This window comes from Oncorhynchus mykiss, chromosome 12 (assembly GCF_013265735.2).
Source record: "Oncorhynchus mykiss isolate Arlee chromosome 12, USDA_OmykA_1.1, whole genome shotgun sequence".
NCBI classification, from domain to species: Eukaryota; Metazoa; Chordata; class Actinopteri; order Salmoniformes; family Salmonidae; genus Oncorhynchus; species Oncorhynchus mykiss.
Genome location: NC_048576.1, coordinates 60,258,015 through 60,277,925, shown reverse-complemented (window position 1 = coordinate 60,277,925; position 19,911 = coordinate 60,258,015). Strand labels below are relative to the sequence as shown.

Genomic DNA, 19,911 nt, shown 5'->3' with positions numbered 1-19,911 from the left:
AAAGAATCAGGGATGAGGAGCAGCATCGGGCACACATCAATAAGCAACTAATTCTTAAACACTAAGCAATATTGACATTTAATCTATTATAAAATACATGACCGTCCCCTGGTGTCACTATTGTTTAAAGATGGATTGGACCAAGGTGCAGGGTGGTAGGCGTACATTTTTTATTTTATTTAAATGACACCGAAAAAACAACAAAAACTAACGTAAAGCTACATGCAGTGCAGAAAGCAACTACACACAAACAAGATCCCACACTCTAAGGTGGGACAACAGGCTGCCTAAGTATGATCCCCAATCAGAGACAATGATAAACAGCTGCCTCTGATTGGGAACCATCCTAGGCCAACAAAGAAATAGAAACATAGATTTGCCCACCCAAGTCACACCCTGACCTAACCAAATAGAGAATAAACAAGGCTCTCTAAGGTCAGGGCGTGACACCTGGACAATATTTAAAAATAATAATAATACTAAACCCTCCCACTGTCTGAAATTGAAAAAGCATGGCCCTTCCCCATTTTTCTCCGGGTCACAATTCCAGAATCTTCGGGAAGCTCCAGATCTTTTAGTCTGTGGTCTAACGATCCTGAAAACGTCAGATCCACTGCCACAGCCTTATTTTAAATGTTGTTTGAGAATACACTACACTTGTATTATTTTATGTGTGAGAGAGAATGAGCGAGAGTGTGTGTGTGTGTGTGTGTGTGTGTGTGTGTGTGTGTGTGTGTGTGTGTGTGTGTGTGTGTGTGTGTGTGTGTGTGTGTGTGTGTGTGTGTGTGGGCATCACAGCATCCTCTTAACTTTGACGGTCTTTCTCTATCATATTTAATTTCAGGCTGCTGATTTGGATGGCGAGATTAACCTTTCTACTTGTTATGACATCACAGACTACCCAGTTCAGAGGAACTACGGCTTCCAGATACATGTGAGTTGACATTTTTGACCGATCGCTTTGATTCAGTTTTATGTAGCAAAATTTGAAATTGTGTTTTTTTTTTATACATTGGATAAAAGTAGAGACAGAGCTACAAAATGGTATATCCAGACCATTTTCCTTGTATGACTGGTAGAGGAGAGCCAGGCTTGTTCTACTGATGCTTAAAGATACATTCCAGACACAAATACTTTAGCACTATTATACAATAGTGCTATTATACAAACAGTAATCACTGTCAGACACACCTGGATAACTTGATGGGTCACGTAATCATCTGGTGAAGTGGAGTCTTTTGTTTAGCTAGCTAGCTAAACAATGAGCCATAATCCCAATCCATAGAGTACTAGCAATACAAACTAATTGTCATAGCTAGCTAAAGTTAACCAAATAGGTTCAATGTTACTTAGTTAGCTAGCTAACATTAGGCTATAACTAGCAATGCAAATGGATTGTTGAGATAATATTTTCTACACAGATCATACACGTAATGTTAGCTACCGAGCCAGTCATCTAACCTCAGCTTGAAAGCTAACAGTACGCTTTATCTTGGGGTCTTTTGTTTAGACATGTAGCTATTTTTATTTTATTTTTTTATTTCACCTTTATTTAACCAGGTAGGCTAGTTGAGAACAAGTTCTCATTTGCAACTGCGACCTGGCCAAGATAAAGCATAGCAGTGTGAACAGACAACACAGAGTTACACATGGAGTAAACAATTAACAAGTCAATAACACAGTAGAAAAAAAAGAGAGTCTATATACATTGTGTGCAAAAGGCATGAGGAGGTAGGCGAATAGTTACAATTTTGCAGATTAACACTGGAGTGATAAATGATCAGATGGTCATGTACAGGTAGAGATATTGGTGTGCAAAAGAGCAGAAAAGTAAATAAATATAAACAGTATGGGGATGAGGTAGGTAAAATTGGGTGGGCTATTTACCGATAGACTATGTACAGCTGCAGCGATCGGTTAGCTGCTCAGATAGCAGATGTTTGAAGTTGGTGAGGGAGACAAAAGTCTCCAACTTCAGCGATTTTTGCAATTCGTTCCAGTCACAGGCAGCAGAGAACTGGAACAAAAGGCGGCCAAATTAGGTGTTGGCTTTAGGGATGATCAGTGAGATACACCTGCTGGAGCGCGTGCTACGGGTGGGTGTTGCCATCGTGACCAGTGAACTGAGATAAGGCGGAGCTTTACCTAGCATGGACTTGTAGATGACCTGGAGCCAGTGGGTCTGGCGACGAATATGTAGCGAGGGCCAGCCGACTAGAGCATACAGGTCGCAAAACGGATGGCACTGTGATAAACAGTATCCAGTTTGCCGAGTAGAGTATTGGAAGCTATTTTGTAGATGACATCGCCGAAGTCGAGGATCGGTAGGATAGTCAGTTTTACTAGGGTAAGTTTGGCGGCGTGAGTGAAGGAGGCTTTGTTGCGGAATAGAAAGCTGACTCTAGATTTGATTTTAGATTGGAGATGTTTGATATGAGTCTGGAAGGAGAGTTTACAGTCTAGCCAGACACCTAGGTACTTATAGATGTCCACATATTCTAGGTCGGAACCATCCAGGGTGGTGATGCTAGTCGGGCGTGCGGGTGCAGGCAGCGAACGGTTGAAAAGCATGCATTTGGTTTAACTAGCGTTTAAGAGCAGTTGGAGGCCACGGAAGGAGTGTTGTATGGCATTGAAGCTCGTTTGGAGGTTAGATAGCACAGTGTCCAAGGACGGGCCGGAAGTATACAGAATGGTGTCGTCTGCGTAGAGGTGGATCAGGGAATTGCCCGCAGCAAGAGCAACATCATTGATATATACAGAGAAAAGAGTCGGCCCGAGAATTGAACCCTGTGGCACCCCCATAGAGACTGCCAGAGGACCGGACAGCATGCCCTCCGATTTGAAACACTGAACTCTGTCTGCAAAGTAGTTGGTGAACCAGGCAAGGCAGTCATTAGAAAAACCGAGGCTACTGAGTCTGCCGATAAGAATATGGTGATTGACAGAGTCGAAAGCCTTGGCCAGGTCGATGAAGACGGCTGCACAGTACTGTCTTTTATCGATGGCGGTTCTGATATTGTTTAGTACCTTGAGCATGGTTGAGGTGCACCCGTGACCGGCTCGGAAACCAGATTGCACAGCGGAGAAGGTACGGTGGGATTCGAGATGGTCAGTGACCTGTTTGTTGACTTGGCTTTCGAAGACCTTAGATAGGCAGGTCAGGATGGATATAGGTCTGTAACAGTTTGGGTCCAGGGTGTCTCCCCCTTTGAAGAAAGGGATGACTGCGGCAGCTTTCCAATCCTTGGGGATCTCAGACGATATGAAAGAGAGATTGAACAGGCTGGTAATAGGGGTTGTGACAATGGCAGCAGATAGTTTCAGAAATAGAGGGTCCAGATTGTCAAGCCCAGCTGATTTGTATGGGTCCAGGTTTTGCAGCTCTTTCAGAACATCTGCTATCTGGATTTGGGTAAAGGAGAACCTGGAGAGGCTTGGGCAAGTAGCTGGAGTAGCCAGGAGGAAGGCATGGCCAGCCGTTAAATGCTTGTTGAAGTTTTCGATAATCATGGATTTATCGGTGGTGACCGTGTTTCCTAGCCTCAGTGCAGTGGGCAGCTGGGAGGAGGTGCTCTTGTTCTCCATGGACTTTACAGTGTCCCTGAACGTTTTGGAGTTAGAGCTACAGGATGCAAATTTCTGCCTGAAGAAATGGCCTTTGCTTTCCTGACTGACTGCGTGTATTTTTAAAGTTAACCAAATAAGTTCAATGTTAGCTAGTTAGCTAGCTAACATTAGGCTATAACTAGCAATGCAAATGGCTTGCTGAGATAATATTACTATACAGATCATACACGTAATGTTAGCTAGCGAGCCATCCATCTTATGTCAGCTAGATAGCTAACAGTAAGCTTTAACTTCCAATGAAAACAACTTTCTGACAAAATTAGAAATGTATAATATCTGAAACTGTAGCTAGATTCTTACCCGTATGCATGGATGAACGCTTCATAGCAGACTGCAACCCCTTTCATTAAACACGACGTCCTGTATAATTTCCGTTTTATTTGTACAGATTTCAAAACTCCGTAAACTTCTTCCGTGACAACAACACTGTTGATCGATGTTTCTTCCCCATCACTGTCATCAGAAGACTGACTCTACAATGTCTTCTTCAATTAAAATGTTTTTACCTAAATCAGGGATTTCCTGAGAGTCAGCATGGTACGATCATCCTACTGAAAGTAGTCCATCACAATTTTTTCCCACTGACCGTTGTCCATAGGGCCTGAGCATTAGCAACACATTTTCAGTTCTCCATAGCTAATGTTATATCTTTCAAAAAAACTGCAGTAGGAAGGATTATCCACACATAAGGAGCAGCTCATTTTATAGACAGAAGATGCTACATGGAGTCTTTGATTGGTTAATCCTCAGTCAGTTGAGATGATTTGTTATAGCCCGACAGTCTACCTGTCCTATGCAGTAGGGCTGTCAAGGGGTGTATGGGATGGTATTAAAAGTTAATAATAAAGGGTTCATTGGGGTGTATCTTAGATCAGATCTTTTTTTGTATTCTGTGTGTAGTGCATGTTCAGGGTGAAAATATTCTATGAAATTAATTATTCAAGGGTAGGACAGGACAGGGTATGATAGTTAATGACAAAAAGCACACTGAAATCACAGTGATTGAGTCTTCCCCCCTCCTCACAAAGACTGCAGAGGGAGCGTTCACCCTGTGTGCCATGACTTCTGGGATCCGGAGGAACTGGGTCCAGTCAGTGATGAAGAACGTGAGGCACAACGAGGCCCTGGTCGTCACAAGGTAAAGGAGTCTTCTCTGGTTGAGACAAACTATTTATGATTTATTGATTGATTTTCAATCACAAAACAAGACCGACAAGACAAAAAGACAACATCAACGCTCTAAACAGAACATTACACAATTTGCTTCAGTTTACAATAATGTGCAAACTGCAAGTTTATAAATCAAAGAGTAAAAATGAACAAATCAAAATGGCATCCAGCACTGAACACTTCAATCCCCTGATATGCGCTTGTTATGAAACACAAAGTCCGATGGCTCTTCTTTCCTACTTTGTCCTATGTCTTCCATGCTACTCTTTAGGAAAAACCTGCTGCTGCTGGAACTGTCCACTCTCAGAGCCAGGTTGAATCCTTGGGCCTCGTGACCCTTGACCTTTAAATGTATTTGGGTAACACTTTACTTGACACCCAGTGTCATAACACATTATAACACTGTCAAAACTATGTCATAATGTGATAACAGCTGACTAAACCTGTCATAACCTGTCATTATATGGTCATAACACTGTCATGACCCACATATTTACACCTGTTGTGACATATATTGTGTTATTTTATGGCTGATTATGACACCTACATAAGAGTGTCAAAACCGACATCTATTCCTACCCAAAAATTATTAAATCCTTGTTGTTGTAGTTTTTATTGTTATTTTATTTCACCTTTATTTAACCAGGTAGGCTAGTTGAGAACAAGTTCTCAGTTGCAACTGCGAAAGCAAAGCAGTTTGACACAACAACACATGGAATAAACAAACATACAATCAATAATACAGTAGAAAAATCTATATACAGCATGTGCAAATGAGGTAAGATAAGAGAGGTAAGGCAATAAATAGGCCATGGTGGCAAAGTAATTAAAATATAGGAATTAAACACTGGAATTGTAGGATGTGCAGAAGATGAATGTGCAAGTTGAGATACTGGGGTGCAAAGGAGCAAGATAAATAAATACAGTATGGGGATGAGGTAGATTGGATGGGCTATTTACAGATGAGGTGTAGTGATCTGTGAGCTGCTCTGACAGCTAGTGCTTAAAGCTAGTGAGGGAGGTAAGAGTCTCCAGCTTCAGTGATTTTTGCAGTTCGTTCCAGTCATTGGCAGCAGAGAACTGGAAGGAGAGGCGGCCAAAGGAAGAATTGGCTTTGGGGGTGACCAGTGAGATATACCTGCTGGAGTGCGTGCTACAGGTGGGTGCTGCTATGGTGACCAGTGAGCTGAGATAAGGTGGGGCTTTACCTAGCAGAGACTGGTAGATGACCTGGAGCCAGTGGGTTTGGCGACGAGTATGAAGCGAGGGCCAGCTATGGAGATCATACAGGTCGCAGTTGTGGGTAGTATATGTGGCTTTGGTGACAAAACGGATGGGACTGTGATAGACTGCATCCAATTTGTTGACTAGAGTGTTGGAGGCTATTTTGTAAATGACATCGCCGAAGTCAAGGATCGGTAGGATGGCCAGTTTTACGAGGGTATGTTTGGCAGCATGAGTGAAGAATGCTTTGTTGCGAAATAGGAAGCCGATTCTAGATTTAATTTTGGATCGGAGATGTTTAATGTGAGTCTGGAAGGAGAGTTTACAGTCTAACCAGACACCTAGGTATTTGTAGTTGTCCACATATTCTAAGTCAGAACCGTCCAGAGTAGTGATGCTGGACGGGCGGGCAGGTGCGGGCAGCGATCGGTTGAAGAGCATGCATTTATTTTTACTTGCATTTAAGAGCAGTTGGAGGCCACGGAAGGAGAGTTGTATGACATTGAAGCTCATCTGGAGGTTAGTTAACACAGTGTCCAACGAAGGGCCAGAGGTATACAGAATGGTGTCGTCTGCATAGAGGTGGATCAAAGAATCACCAGCAGCGAGAGCGACATCATTGATGTATACAGAGAAGAGAGTTGGCCTGAGAATTGAACCCTGTGGCACCCCCAAAGAGACTGCCAGAGGTCCGGACAACAGGCCCTCCGATTTGACATACTGAACTCTATCGGAGAAGTAGTTGGTGAACCAAGTGAGGCAGTCATTTGAGAAACCAAGGCTGTTGAATCTGCCAATAAGAATGTTGTGATTGACAGAGTCGAAAGCCTTAGCCAGGTCGATGAATACGGCTGCACAGTAATGTCTCTTATCGATGGCGGTTATGATATTGTTTAGGACCTTGAGCTTGGCTGAGGTACCCATGACCAGCAGTGAAACCAGATTGCATAGCGGAGAAGGTAGGGTGAGATTCGAAATGATCGGTAATCTGTTTGTTAACTTGTCTTTTAAAGACTTTAGAAAGGCAGGGTAGAATAGATATAGGTCTGTAGCAGTTAAGGTCTAGAGTGCCTCCCCCTTTGAAGAGGGGGATGACCGCGGCAGCTTTCCAATCTATGGGAATCTCAGACGATACGAAAGAGAGGTTGATTAGGCTAGTTATAGGGGTTGCAACAATTTCGGCAGATAATTTTAGAAAGAGAGGGTCCAGATTGTCTAGCCCGGCTGATTTGTAGAGGTCCAGATTTTGTAGTTCTTTCAGAACATCAGCTATCTGGATTTGGGTGAAGGAGAAGTGGGGGAGGTTTGGGCGAGTTGCTGTGGGGAGCTCAGGGCTGTTGACCGGGGTAGGGGTCAGGTGGAAAGGGCCAGGTGGAAAGCATGGCCAGCCGTAGAAAAATGCTTATTGAAATTCTTAATTTTTGTGGATTTATCGGTGATGACAGTGTTTCCTAGCCTCAGTGCAGTGGGCAGCTGGGAGGAGGTGCTCTTATTCTCCATGGACTTTACAATGTCCCAGAACTTTTTTGAGTTTGTACTACAGGATGCAAATTTCTGTTTGAAAAAGCTAGCCTTAGCTTTCCTAACTGCCTGTGTATATTGGTTCCTAACTTCCCTAAAAAGTTGCATATCATGGGGGATATTCGATGCTAATGCAGAATGCCACAGGATGTTTTTGTGCTGGTCAAGGGCAGACAGGTCTGGAGTAAACCAAGGGCTATATCTATTCCTAGTTCAACATTTTTTTAATGGAGCATGCTTGTTTAAGATGGTGAAGAAGGCACTTTTAAATAATAAACAGGCATCCTCTACTGACGGGATGAGGTCAATGTCATTCCAGGATACCCAGGCCAGGTCAATTAGAAAGGCCTGTTCGCAGAAGTGAATTCTTTAGAGTCATGTTTTTTCATCATATTTTAAATAAAATGACACTGTCATGAAGCATTATGACCATCCAGTGTCACTTTACTTGGACAAAAAAAAGACACTTTATGACATTGTGAAGCAGAATTATGACCATCATAATCATATAAGTCATGTAACAGAGCATTGGGGTTAGTGCACATCAATGTGTGCAAAATTACAATGATAATTTAATATGGTCTTTTAAAAAAAAAAAAAAGTATACATCATAAATATACTTTTGACATGTAGGCTATGGTGTAATGGAAGGCATAGCCTTGCATGGTGATTTTGTGGTTTTTGACACTCTTATGTAGGTGTCATAACCAGCCGTAAAATAACGCAATATATGCCACAACAGGTCTAAATATATGTGTCATGACAGTGTTATGACCATATTATAACAGGTTAAGTTATGTCATAACAAGTTATGTCAGCTGTTATGACATATGACATGGTTATGACTGTGTCATAACATGTTATGACGCTGGGTGTCAAGTAAAGTGTTACCTGTATTTCTGTATCTGTGTACACACACCAGACCTGGGTCAAATAAAATATGTAGAGTTTGATGTGCACTTGACTCAGTTTGGAGTTTGCACTTTTGGACATTCCATTGTTTCCATTGTGCCTAGAAAACGAAATCAACCCAGTATTTTGGGTGGCAGATAGCCTTGCGTTTAAGAGTCTGTCTGTGCCATTGAGCAAGGCAATTATCCAGAGCAATTTACAGGAGAAATTAGGGTTAAGAGCATCTGCTAAATGACTAAAATGTAAATGTGAAGTAGTTCTGGCATACCCTATGTAGATTGTAACAGTTGACTTGGTCCCTTTGTCGTGGCTAGGTGATGAGAAAGCTTACGTAAACTGTTATGTTGTCATTTAACAACAGTTGACCATGCCTTTGCCTTCTCTTCTGTCCTCCAGTTCTCTTCCACAGCAGAAGGAGCCACCAGCGCTGGGCCCTATGGAGACACGCTCTGCAGAGGAAGATGTGGATCCAGATCAGAGGAAGAACCGTAGTGTCCGCGAGCGTCGCCGGGAAGGACGCTACAAAACCTTTGACTGGGCTGATTTTAGCCACCAACAGCACCACCAGGGAGTAGAGAAGGAGGCGGAGCCCAGTGGACAGTCGCGTCCTGTGGTAGGATGGGACACCGCTGACGGCGGCAGCCCATCGCCAGTCTCCTCTGCCTCCTCTCTGGTTGCCTCTAACTCCTGCTCCTCCTCGTACTCTTCTCAGTGCCTCAGGGACACTGTAGCTTCACAAGAGGTGGAGGTGCTACAAAGGGGGGCAGGTCCAACCATGCTACCCCAGGCTCCATTCACGGCCACACCCCTAGAGGAAAGAAGTGTTGCTGGGACCAAAACACCCACAACATCCACAACACTAGTTCATGCTCAAAATAAGGTTTTTGAAAAAAGGACAATTTCTGAGGTGGACAACAGCTCCACCTCTTCTACACCAGAGCTGCCCATTGGTTGCGGCGATGACGATGTCACTGGCCACACCCCTAGTGATGTCCCTAGCGTTGCCCTTGGTGATGGCTTTGGCAACACTCCTAGCCCCACCCCTTGTGATGGCACTGCCGGTGTACGGGTGGAGGTGGTGATAGAACAGCAAGTGGCTTCCACACCGCTGAGAGAGGAGAGGTGGGTTCCCATCAATAACTCTGACAAAACCAAAGAAGAGACGGAGCAGCAGTCCTATGAACAGCAGACTGAAGAGGTGAGCTAGAGTATGTGTGTGTAACGGTGTGTTAGGAGTGTGATTTAAGTTACTGTGGCTTGTTTGTGAGTGTATGTATGTGTGTGTTCAAGGATGCATTTGAGTGTGTGTGTGTGTGTGTGTGTGTGTGTGTGTGTGTGTTTCAGCATGTTTCTGTGTGTGTGCCCTCAGCTGGAGCAGACCCAGAGAGAGTTGTCCAGACTCCAGCAGGTGAACATCAGTCTGCAGCAACAGCTGCAGCAGGAGAGGGAACGCACCAGGGAGAACCACCTACTACAGGTCAGACCATACCTGTAGCTGAATTGGGTCAAATACACAAGTCAAATACTTTATAATACTTAAGGTACGCTTGGTTTAGTTTCCTTGTAACAATGGAACCAAATCTCCCATCAATCTCTTTTAGAATGGCCTACCCACATCCTTCAACCAGTTCTCCTCCGCACAGTCATGCGCGTGGCAGCGTCTTCAGAAGCTGAACCAGGACCTGCGCTTCGAGCTGGAGGCACAGAGGAGGAGCCAGGAGGAGGCGCGTGAGGCTGAACTGCAGCGGAGGGCCGAGTTCATCGCCTTGCAGGCGCGGGCGTTAAGCGCAGGGGAGGCTGCAGCCTTGGCACGCTCTGAGCTGCAGCAGGAGCGTCAGAGCGCTCGGAAGCAGCGGGAGGAGGGGGAGCACGAACACCGGCAGGAGTTGGAATGTTTGCGCCAGCGACTACAAGAGGTGTCAGCCCAGATGAGAGCAAAAGAGGAGGCACAGGCCGAGAAGGAGGTGCGCCTGCAGAAGCACCTGGGCCTCCTGCAGGAGAGCCAGGACAGGGAACGCAGAAGCCTGGGGGCCAACCTGGCCCAGGCGGAGCGCCGGACACAGGACCTGCAGGAGCAGCTGCAAAAGGCTGAGCAGCAAGCGGAGACATTGTGGAAGGGGCAGGGTCAGCCGTGGGCCAGGGAAGGAGAGGTGGCGGAGGCTCAGCAGCAGCTGCAGGAGGAGTTGGCCCGCACGCTGGCGGCTATAGGGAGGCTACAGGGGGAGGGGGAGCAGCTGGAGAGACGCTGCCAAGAGCTGCAGAACCAACTGGCCGAGGCAGACGGGGAGGTGGTTCAGCTGCAGAGACGCCTACAGACGGAGGAGACTGACTACTACAACCTGGAGCACTCCTACGAGAGTGTTTCAGAGGAGCTACAGCGGGCCCTGGGACAGGCGCAGGAGAGGGAGGTGGCAGCCAGCGATGCCAGGGAGGACTACAAGAGGCTGCTGGACAGGAAGGAGCGGGAGCTGAGTGAAGCCTTGGTTAAGATGGCCGCCCTTGGGAGCAGCCTGGAAGAGACGGAGCTGAAACTGAGTGAGGTGAAGGAAGCATGCACCTGTTGTTCCTCTCTTCCTCTCTTCAAAGTGACTGACAACAGACTGAATATCAAATCCAGCGGTCTGAATTCACGGGAAACCCAGACCATCCACCACTCCTACAATACAGACGGAGGACAGACAAATGGCAGCAGCGTCCCTGCCATAAGCCACTCCGGACCTGGCTCATGTTCTGTCGACCCGGCCTACCAGTACATCGTTACGGCTGGAGATGATCCGGACAGGTTCATGTCAGTGATCCAGGTCCTGGAGACCAAGCTGTATGTGACAGAGGAGAAATTGAGAGACATCACCCAGAGGCTGGAGGAGCCACAAGGTCAGTGGTGCAGCAGTGCAGCCACCGACCCCCACGTCCTCTCCCAGCTCACCCAGAGCCGGGCCGCTACCCAGCGGCTTAGCCTCTTTCTTCACAACCAGGCCAAGCAGAGCAGGCGCTTCGCCCTGGAAACAGAGGGCCGAACCAGGGTGCTGGGTGGGCAGTGTCAGGCGGCCCTGGCCAGTGTGCAGGCCTGCAGAGAGAGGATCCAAGCCCTGCTGAGGAGGAACCCTGGTGAAGGTAGCAATCCTGACCTAGAAGCCGAGCTCTGTGCCCTGGAGATGCAGCTGGTCACTGCTGCCGCCTGCCTCAGGCAAGGAGGAATAATTGCCGATGAGCAATGGCACGAGTGCCACCGAGCTCAGAGGGAGGAGGAAGACTTGATTGATGACAAGACACTATCAGAGGACAAGGTTGAGCAAATGAGCAAAGGCACATATGCCCCAATGTCATGCCCAGAAGGAGAGGAAGCTGGAATGGAAACATTGGGTAGAGCTTTAGAACTGGAAGCGTCTACGTTGGAGAAGATGGCGTCGGCAATGCAGAGCCAAGATACATTATTTTGCCAGAATGAAGCCCTCCTTGGTGGAGACGAAGGTGACTCAGCACACATGTATGCCAACGTGCTTTTGAAAAGGATGGCCCTCGGAATGGATTGTAGGGAACCAGTAGGTGGCGACACTGAGTCGGAGGAGAGTGCCATTGGCAGGGTCTGCGCCAGAGCAGAGTTAGCTTACATCTCTCTAACCTTACAGCATCGCTACCAGGGAGAGCCGATACAAGAAGAACTGCACTCTGACAACCCGACCAGGGAGCAGCTGTGGCGGAGCTCTCAGTCAGAGGAACAGTGTGGCGGCGCTGGGGATAACAATCTGAGCTCTGGTCAGGCCAGGGGTCTGGCTGATGTCAGTCCTCCAGAGCTGGCTCCTTATGAGGAACAGGTCCAGTTGAAGTCCAGAGGCCTCACAGACAACCTGCTGGAGAGGATCCAATCAGTCTGGAGTGGGGACAAGACAGAGAAAAAACATGACTGGACAGAAAGACTTGCAGTCCAGCTGAGGAAAAGGGCCAAGGTCTTGCATCAACTCTGTCAGGAGATCCCCAGCAGCAGTGGCTCAAAGGGGGAGAGTAGTGCGGCGAAAGGTAGACGCTGGTTGGATGACCCGGACTCTGTTGGAACCCTGGACTTGACCCTGTACTGGCCGGAGGTGCTGGTGCAGTCCCAGGTGACCTACGTGGCATGCCGCCTGCAGCTGGATCACGAACAGGAACTGCAGCAGTGCAAGGGGGCATTCGACAGCCTAGGGGCGCTGTGTCAGGAGCAAGAGGCCATGCTCAGCAGGGACCGCCGCACTTTTAGCCACGCCCTGTCGCGACTGCAGGAGGACAGCCAGGCCCTCAAGGAGAAGCTGGAGCAGGTGGAGCAAGGGAGGGCCGCAGCAGAGAGCGAGACCCGGCGTAAGGTGGGTGTACTCCTAGCTGATATCGAGAGCATCGAGGATCGCCACGAGGAGCAGGTGCAGAAGCTGGAGGAGGAGTTCCAAGGGAAGATGCAGGAGCTCCAGAAGATCCACGAGGAGGAAATGATACGTCTGCACAGCCACCATGCTCAGTCTGCCTGTGTTGCAACAGATGCACAACACGAGTCCCGCTCATCACAGACCACCCCTAACACTACTCCCGAAAAAGCCACCTTCTACCCAGACTTCACCTTGGATTCCACCCTGCCGGCAGATAAACTTAATCTGGATGGAGCCTGCAAATTAGACATGGTGTCTATGGAAACAATGAAGAAACGAATCCATGTGCTTGAGACGCAGGTAAACACCATGAAAGATGAGGCGGGGAGACGGAATCTGGAAGGGGATGAAGTTGCCATGAAGGAAGCTTATCAGAGAGACCTTGAAAACATCAAGGTACACCACAGCCCCACTCAAATACCCAATACGTTTACACAAACACATTGATTTATGTACAGTGCCTTTGGAAAGTATTCAGACCCATGACTTTTTCCACATTGTGTTACATTACAGCATTATTCTAAAATGTATTAAATAGTTTTTTCCCCTCATCAATCTACACACAATACCCCATAACAACAAATCAAAAACTGTTTTTTAGAATTTTTGCAAATAAAAATTATTAAAAATGTAAACTGAAATATGACATTTACATAAGTATTCAGACCCTTTACTGAGTACTTTGTTGAAGTACTTCGGCAGTGATTTCAGCATTGAGTCTTCTTGGGTATGACGCTACAAGCTTGGCACACCTGTATTTGGGGAGTTTCTTCCATTTTTATTTGCAGATCCTCCCAAACTCTGTCAGGTTGGATGGGTAGCGTTACTGCACAGCTATTTTCACATCTCTCCAGAGATGTTCAATCGGGTTCAAGTCCGGGCTCTTGCTGGGCCACTCAAGTACATTCAGAGACTTGTCCCGAAGCCACTCCTGCATTGTCTTGGCTGTGTGCTTAGGGTAGTTGTCCTGTTGGAAGGTGAACGTCCACCCCAGTCTGAGGTCCTGAGCACTCTGGAGCAGGTTTTCATCAAGGATCTCTGTACTTTGCTGTGTTCATCTTTCCCTCAGTCCTGACTAGTCTCCCAGTCCCTGCTGCTGAAAAACATCCCCACAGCATGATGCTGCCAACACAATGCTTCACCGTAGGGATGATGCCAGCTTTCTTCCAGACATGACGCTTGGCATTCAGGCCAAAGGGTTCAATCTTGGTTTCATCAGACCAGAGAATCTTGTTTCTCATGGTCTGAGAGCCTTTATGTATCTTTGTATTTTACTGAGAAGTGGCTTCCGTCTGGCCACTACCATAATGACCTGATTGGTGGCATGCTGCAGAGATGGTTGTCCTTCTGGAAGGTTCTCCCATCTCCACAGAGGAACTCTGACAGAGCTCCAGAGTGACAACCGGGTTCTTGGTCACCTCCCTGACCAAGGCCCTTCTCCCCCGATTGCTCAGTTTGGCTGGGCAGCCAGCTCTGGGAAGAATGTTGGTGTTTCCAAACTTCTTCTATTTAAGAATTATGGAGGCCACTGTGTTCTTGGGAACCTTCAATGCTGCAGACATTTTTTGATAACCTTCCCCAGATATGTCCTTCAACACAATCCTGTCTCGGAGCTCTACGGACAATTCCTTTGATCTCATGGCTTGGTTATTGCTCTGACAACTGTGGGACCTTATATAGACAGGTATGTATGTGCCTTTCCAAATCATGTCCAATCAATTGAATTTACCACAGGTGGACTCTAATCAAGTTGTAGAAACATCTCAAGAATGATCTATGGAAACAGGATGCACCTGAGCTCAATTTCGAGTCTGGGTCTGAAAACGTATGTAATCAAGGTATTTCTGTTTTTTATTTGTAATAAATTAGCAATAATTTCTACAAACCTGTTTTCCCTTTGTCATGATGGGGTATTGTGTGTAGATGGCGGATATTTTTTAAATATATTTAAATCACTTTTAGAATAAGGCTGTAATGTAACACAATCTGGAAAAAGTCAAGTCAATACTTTCTAAAGGCACTGTAAATGCTAATGCTTTGATATTCATCACTACCAACATCATACCAAATACTCCATAAAAGCAGGTGTTAAAAAGTATACACATGTAAGTGTGAAATTCATACCCTGCAGGTTTCCTGTGAGCGTGGCTTCACTGCCATGGAGGAGGTACACCAGAAGCTGGTGGGGGATCTGCAACGGCAGCACCAGAGGGAAGTGGCCACGCTCCTGCAGGAGAGAGACTGCCTACTGGAGGAGGAGACAGCCGCCACTGTCGCAGGTAAAACATCTGTCCCATGTTCTGTAGCCAAACATGGTTGAAAGTTGCTGACTCAAATTAATAGAGCCGACACGATTCCTTAGAGTGGCATGTTTGTTCCACTTAGCATATTTCCATCTGAATGTTTCACAACGTTGTGTCCTGCTGAACATGCCCGTTGAAGTGGGATGGTGGGGGGGGGGGGGGGGGGGGGGCAGCATGTGGCAACATGTCTGTTCACTTCCTGTGTTTGTGGCCTGTGTGTAGCGATCGAGGCAATCAGGAATGCTCATCGGGAGGAGCTGGAGAGGAGTCAGAGTGGAGGGAGCTCTGACATCACGGATCTTCCCTCCCAGTATGAGTGAGTGACTATGTGTGTGGAAAATAAATCTGGCTTGCCTACTACTTACTTGGAGAATAATGGAGAATAAGAACACCTCCTCCCAGCTGCCCACTGCACTGAAGATAGGAAACACTGTCACCACTGATAAATCCACCATAATTGAAAATTTCAATAAGCATTTTTCTACTGCTGGCCATGCTTTCCACCTGGCTACTCCTACCCCTGTCAACAGCACTGCACCCCCAACAGCAACTCGCCCAAGCCTTCCCCATTTCTCCTTCTCCCAAATCCATTCAGCTGATGTTCTGAAAGAGCTGCAAAATCTGGACCCCTACAAATCAGCCGGGCTAGACAATCTGGACCCTTTCTTTCTAAAATTATCTGCCGAAATTGTTGCCACCCCTATTACTAGCCTGTTCAACCTCTCTTTCGTGTCGTCTGAGATTCCCAAAGATTGGAAAGCAGCTGCGGTCATCCCCCTCTTCAAAGGGGGGGACACTCTTGACCCAAACTGCTACAGACCTATATCTATCCTACCATGCCTTTCTAAGGTCTTCGAAAGCCAAGTCAACAAACAGATTACCGACCATTTTGAATCTCACCATACCTTCTCTGCTATGCAATCTGGTTTCAGAGCTGGTCATGGGTGCACCTCAGCCACGCTCAAGGTCCTAAACGATATCTTAACCGCCATCGATAAGAAACATTACTGTGCAGCCGTATTCATTGATCTGGCCAAGGCTTTCGACTCTGTCAATCACCACATCCTCATCGGCAGACTCAACAGCCTTGGTTTCTCAAATGATTGCCTCGCCTGGTTCACCAACTACTTCTCTGATAGAGTTCAGTGTGTCAAATCTGAGGGTCTGTTGTCCGGACCTCTGGCAGTCTCTATGGGGGTGCCACAGGGTTCAATTCTTGGACCGACTCTCTTCTCTGTATACATCAATGAGGTCGCTCTTGCTGCTGGTGAGTCTCTGATCCACCTCTACGCAGACGACACCATTCTGTATACTTCCGGCCCTTCTTTGGACACTGTGTTAACAACCCTCCAGGCAAGCTTCAATGCCATACAACTCTCCTTCCGTGGCCTCCAACTGCTCTTAAATACAAGTAAAACTAAATGCATGCTCTTCAACCGATCACTACCTGCACCTACCCGCCTGTCCAACATCACTACTCTGGACGGCTCTGACTTAGAATACGTGGACAACTACAAATACTTAGGTGTCTGGTTAGACTGTAAACTCTCCTTCCAGACCCATATCAAACATCTCCAATCCAAAGTTAAATCTAGAATTGGCTTCCTATTTCGCAACAAAGCATCCTTCACTCATGCTGCCAAACATACCCTTGTAAAACTGACCATCCTACCAATCCTCGACTTTGGCGATGTAATTTACAAAATAGCCTCCAATACCCTACTCAACAAACTGGATGCAGTCTATCACAGTGCAATCCGTTTTGTCACCAAAGCCCCATACACTACCCACCATTGCGACCTGTACGCTCTCGTTGGCTGGCCCTCGCTTCATACTCGTCGCCAAACCCACTGGCTCCATGTCATCTACAAGACCCTGCTAGGTAAAGTCCCCCCTTATCTCAGCTCGCTGGTCACCATAGCATCTCCCACCTGTAGCACACGCTCCAGCAGGTATATCTCTCTAGTCACCCCCAAAACCAATTCTTTCTTTGGCCGCCTCTCTTTCCAGTTCTCTGCTGCCAATGACTGGAACGAACTACAAAAATCTCTGAAACTGGAAACACTTATCTCCCTCACTAGCTTTAAGCACCAACTGTCAGAGCAGCTCACAGATTACTGCACCTGTACATAGCCCACATATAATTTAGCCCTATCAACTACCTCTTTCCCAACTGTATTTAATTTATTTATTTATTTTGCTCCTTTGCACCCCATTATTTTTATTTCTACTTTGCACATTCTTCCATTGCAAAACTACCATTCCAGTGTTTTACTTGCTATATTGTATTTACCTTGCCACCAAGGCCTTTTTTTGCCTTTACCTCCCTTCTCACCTCATTTGCTCACATTGTATATAGACTTGTTTATACTTTATTATTGACTGTATGTTTGTTTTACTCCATGTGTAACTCTGTGTTGTTGTATCTGTCGAACTGCTTTGCTTTATCTTGGCCAGGTCGCAATTGTAAATGAGAACTTGTTCTCAACTTGCCTACCTGGTTAAATAAAGGTAAAATAAAAAAATAAATAAACTTAAACTGCATACTAGAACGCACTGTTTACTAAAAACAAATACAGCAAGCAACAATCATCATCATACTAGGCTCATCCTACTGAGAATCCATCATCTAATGCACAATTGCGTTGATTCCCACCATTCATTAATTTTGGTACAGTGTGTCTCCTCAGCTGATTATCAGCTGTTGTCAAACACACGTTTCTAAAGACAATTCTCTTCCTTAATAGTGTACAGGGAATTCTACTAGATGAGAAGCTGAAATGAGTATGACATCCTGGCATTTAAAGCACTACATTTTCCAAATTTAACATACTATAAAACTTTTAATTGTTTGCATACCCAAAATGCCTACTATTTAGAACGCAAGTATGGTTATTCGGACACTGCCACAGTGTATATGAGTGTGTGCAAAGCTGTCATCAAGGCAAAGGGTGAATACTTTGAAGAATCTCAAATATAAATTAGATTTTTTTTGGTTACTACGTGATTCCATATGTGTTATTTAATCGTTTTGATGTCTTCACTATTATTCTACATTGTAGAAAATAGTAAAAATAAAGAAAAACCCTGGAATGAGTAGCTGTGTCCAAACGTTTGACTGAGACTGTATGTCTCTTTCTTATCTGGGTGTTTTTTGTATTCATGCACCTGGCTTTTTTAAAGTGTGTGTGTGCATGCATGCACTGTGTGTGTTACATGTATGTTTCAATGCAAAGTACATGCACCTTTGTATAACTGCCGACTTTCCCCTTTGCCCCATCGTCCAGGGTTGAGCTGCGGTCTCTGCACAGGGAGCTGGAGGTGTTGTCGGGCCAGTACTCCCAGAAGTGTCTGGAGTGCGCCCAGCAGAATCAGGCCCTGGAGGCCGAGAGACAGGCCCTGCTACAGTGCCAGAGGGAGAACCAGGTGCTCAGCATCCACAAGCAGGCAAGACACCATCAGACACCCATATAGTACACTGCATGTACTCACCCAGTGTGCCAATTTAGACCAATGACCACCAGACCTGGGTTGATTTGGCAGACCTGGGTTGAGTTCGAATACCGGGTCTGACAGGAAAAAATTTGCCGTGAAGTGAGCTGGCAACAGGAGGCTCATTGGCCCCAGGGTTCCGGTCTCGAAGCATGCTTTCGACTGTACCTACAAGCCAGCTTTGGTGTTGCAGTTTAACTTAAGTCGGGCCCAAAAAGACAATTCCAATAGGGAAGTAAAATACAACAATTCCCAATCATCATCTTTGTGAACAGCTACAATTATTTGAGTAATTCAATGGATGTAGTAATTCATCTTGATAATTCGATTTTCATGCTTGTTTTACTATTTAAAAGTGGAAAATCCTGAAGTTGATGGGTTTATTGGTCCTCTCACCACCCTCTGGAAGTCACCCTTTGAGTTTGGTCAGCAACACGTGACAACGGAAGATCCTCCGAGTGAGTTGGTAGGGGCAATTGAGTGGTTTCAGATTCACCTATTCCCACTGGCCTCAAAGAGAAAAAAAACTATCTGCCCTACCTTCCAGCTAGCTAACTAGCAAAGGACGCAGTTAGCTTGCCATATATAGCTAGCTAATGGCTTCACCGAGAAGAAGAAAGACTACAACCTTCAAATCAATGGTAGATGTGTGTTGCACTTGCGTGGAAAACTATCCCAATAAGACTTACAAACACAATCTCTTTATTGCCAAAACGTCAGACCGATACAACAGAGGTGCACAAGACAAGTGGGGGAAGGTGCTGATGATGATTGGTAGATGATTGATGATTCATTGGTAGATTAAAGGGGAACAGCACATTTTTGAGATTTGTCAAAGTACCTAAACCTCTGACTCAGTTTTGGACTGGCTGTCACAGTGCACAGCTCTCTCACTCTATTAGAGCTAAGTAGAGCTATGTCCCAGCTGCGCCCCTCCGCCTCACTGCAGCACTACAATGCTCTAGATATAACTTTGTGGAATAACACAGATCTATGAAAAAATAGACATACTATCACAGTGAACATGTTTTTTTTTCAGGTAACCCCAATCGACTGTGAGATATGGCATATACAGTGACTTCAGAAAGTATTCAGACCCCTTGACTTATTCAACATTTTGTTACAGCTTTATTCTAAAATGTTTGTTTTTTAAAACTCAGCAATCTACACACAATACCCCATAATAACAAACCGAAAACAGGTTCTCGAAATTGAGCTCAGGTGCATCCTGCTTCCGTTGATCATCCTTGAGCTGTTTCTACAAC

General features: G+C 46.0%; 1 protein-coding gene across 2 annotated transcripts in view; it reads left to right on the top strand.

Annotated features, from left to right (window-relative positions):
- LOC110538922 (centrosome-associated protein CEP250) overlaps window positions 1-19,911 on the top strand; it is an 82,948-nt gene that overhangs the window by 22,430 nt on the left and 40,607 nt on the right. For both annotated transcript variants that reach the window (XM_036937930.1, XM_021625893.2), the window contains 8 exons: window positions 845-934; window positions 4,659-4,768; window positions 8,854-9,655; window positions 9,827-9,934; window positions 10,059-13,247; window positions 14,983-15,130; window positions 15,377-15,470; window positions 18,442-18,601. In XM_036937930.1, the coding sequence (XP_036793825.1) occupies window positions 845-934; window positions 4,659-4,768; window positions 8,854-9,655; window positions 9,827-9,934; window positions 10,059-13,247; window positions 14,983-15,130; window positions 15,377-15,470; window positions 18,442-18,601 (4,701 nt within the window). The remainder of the gene's footprint in view (window positions 1-844; window positions 935-4,658; window positions 4,769-8,853; window positions 9,656-9,826; window positions 9,935-10,058; window positions 13,248-14,982; window positions 15,131-15,376; window positions 15,471-18,441; window positions 18,602-19,911) is intronic.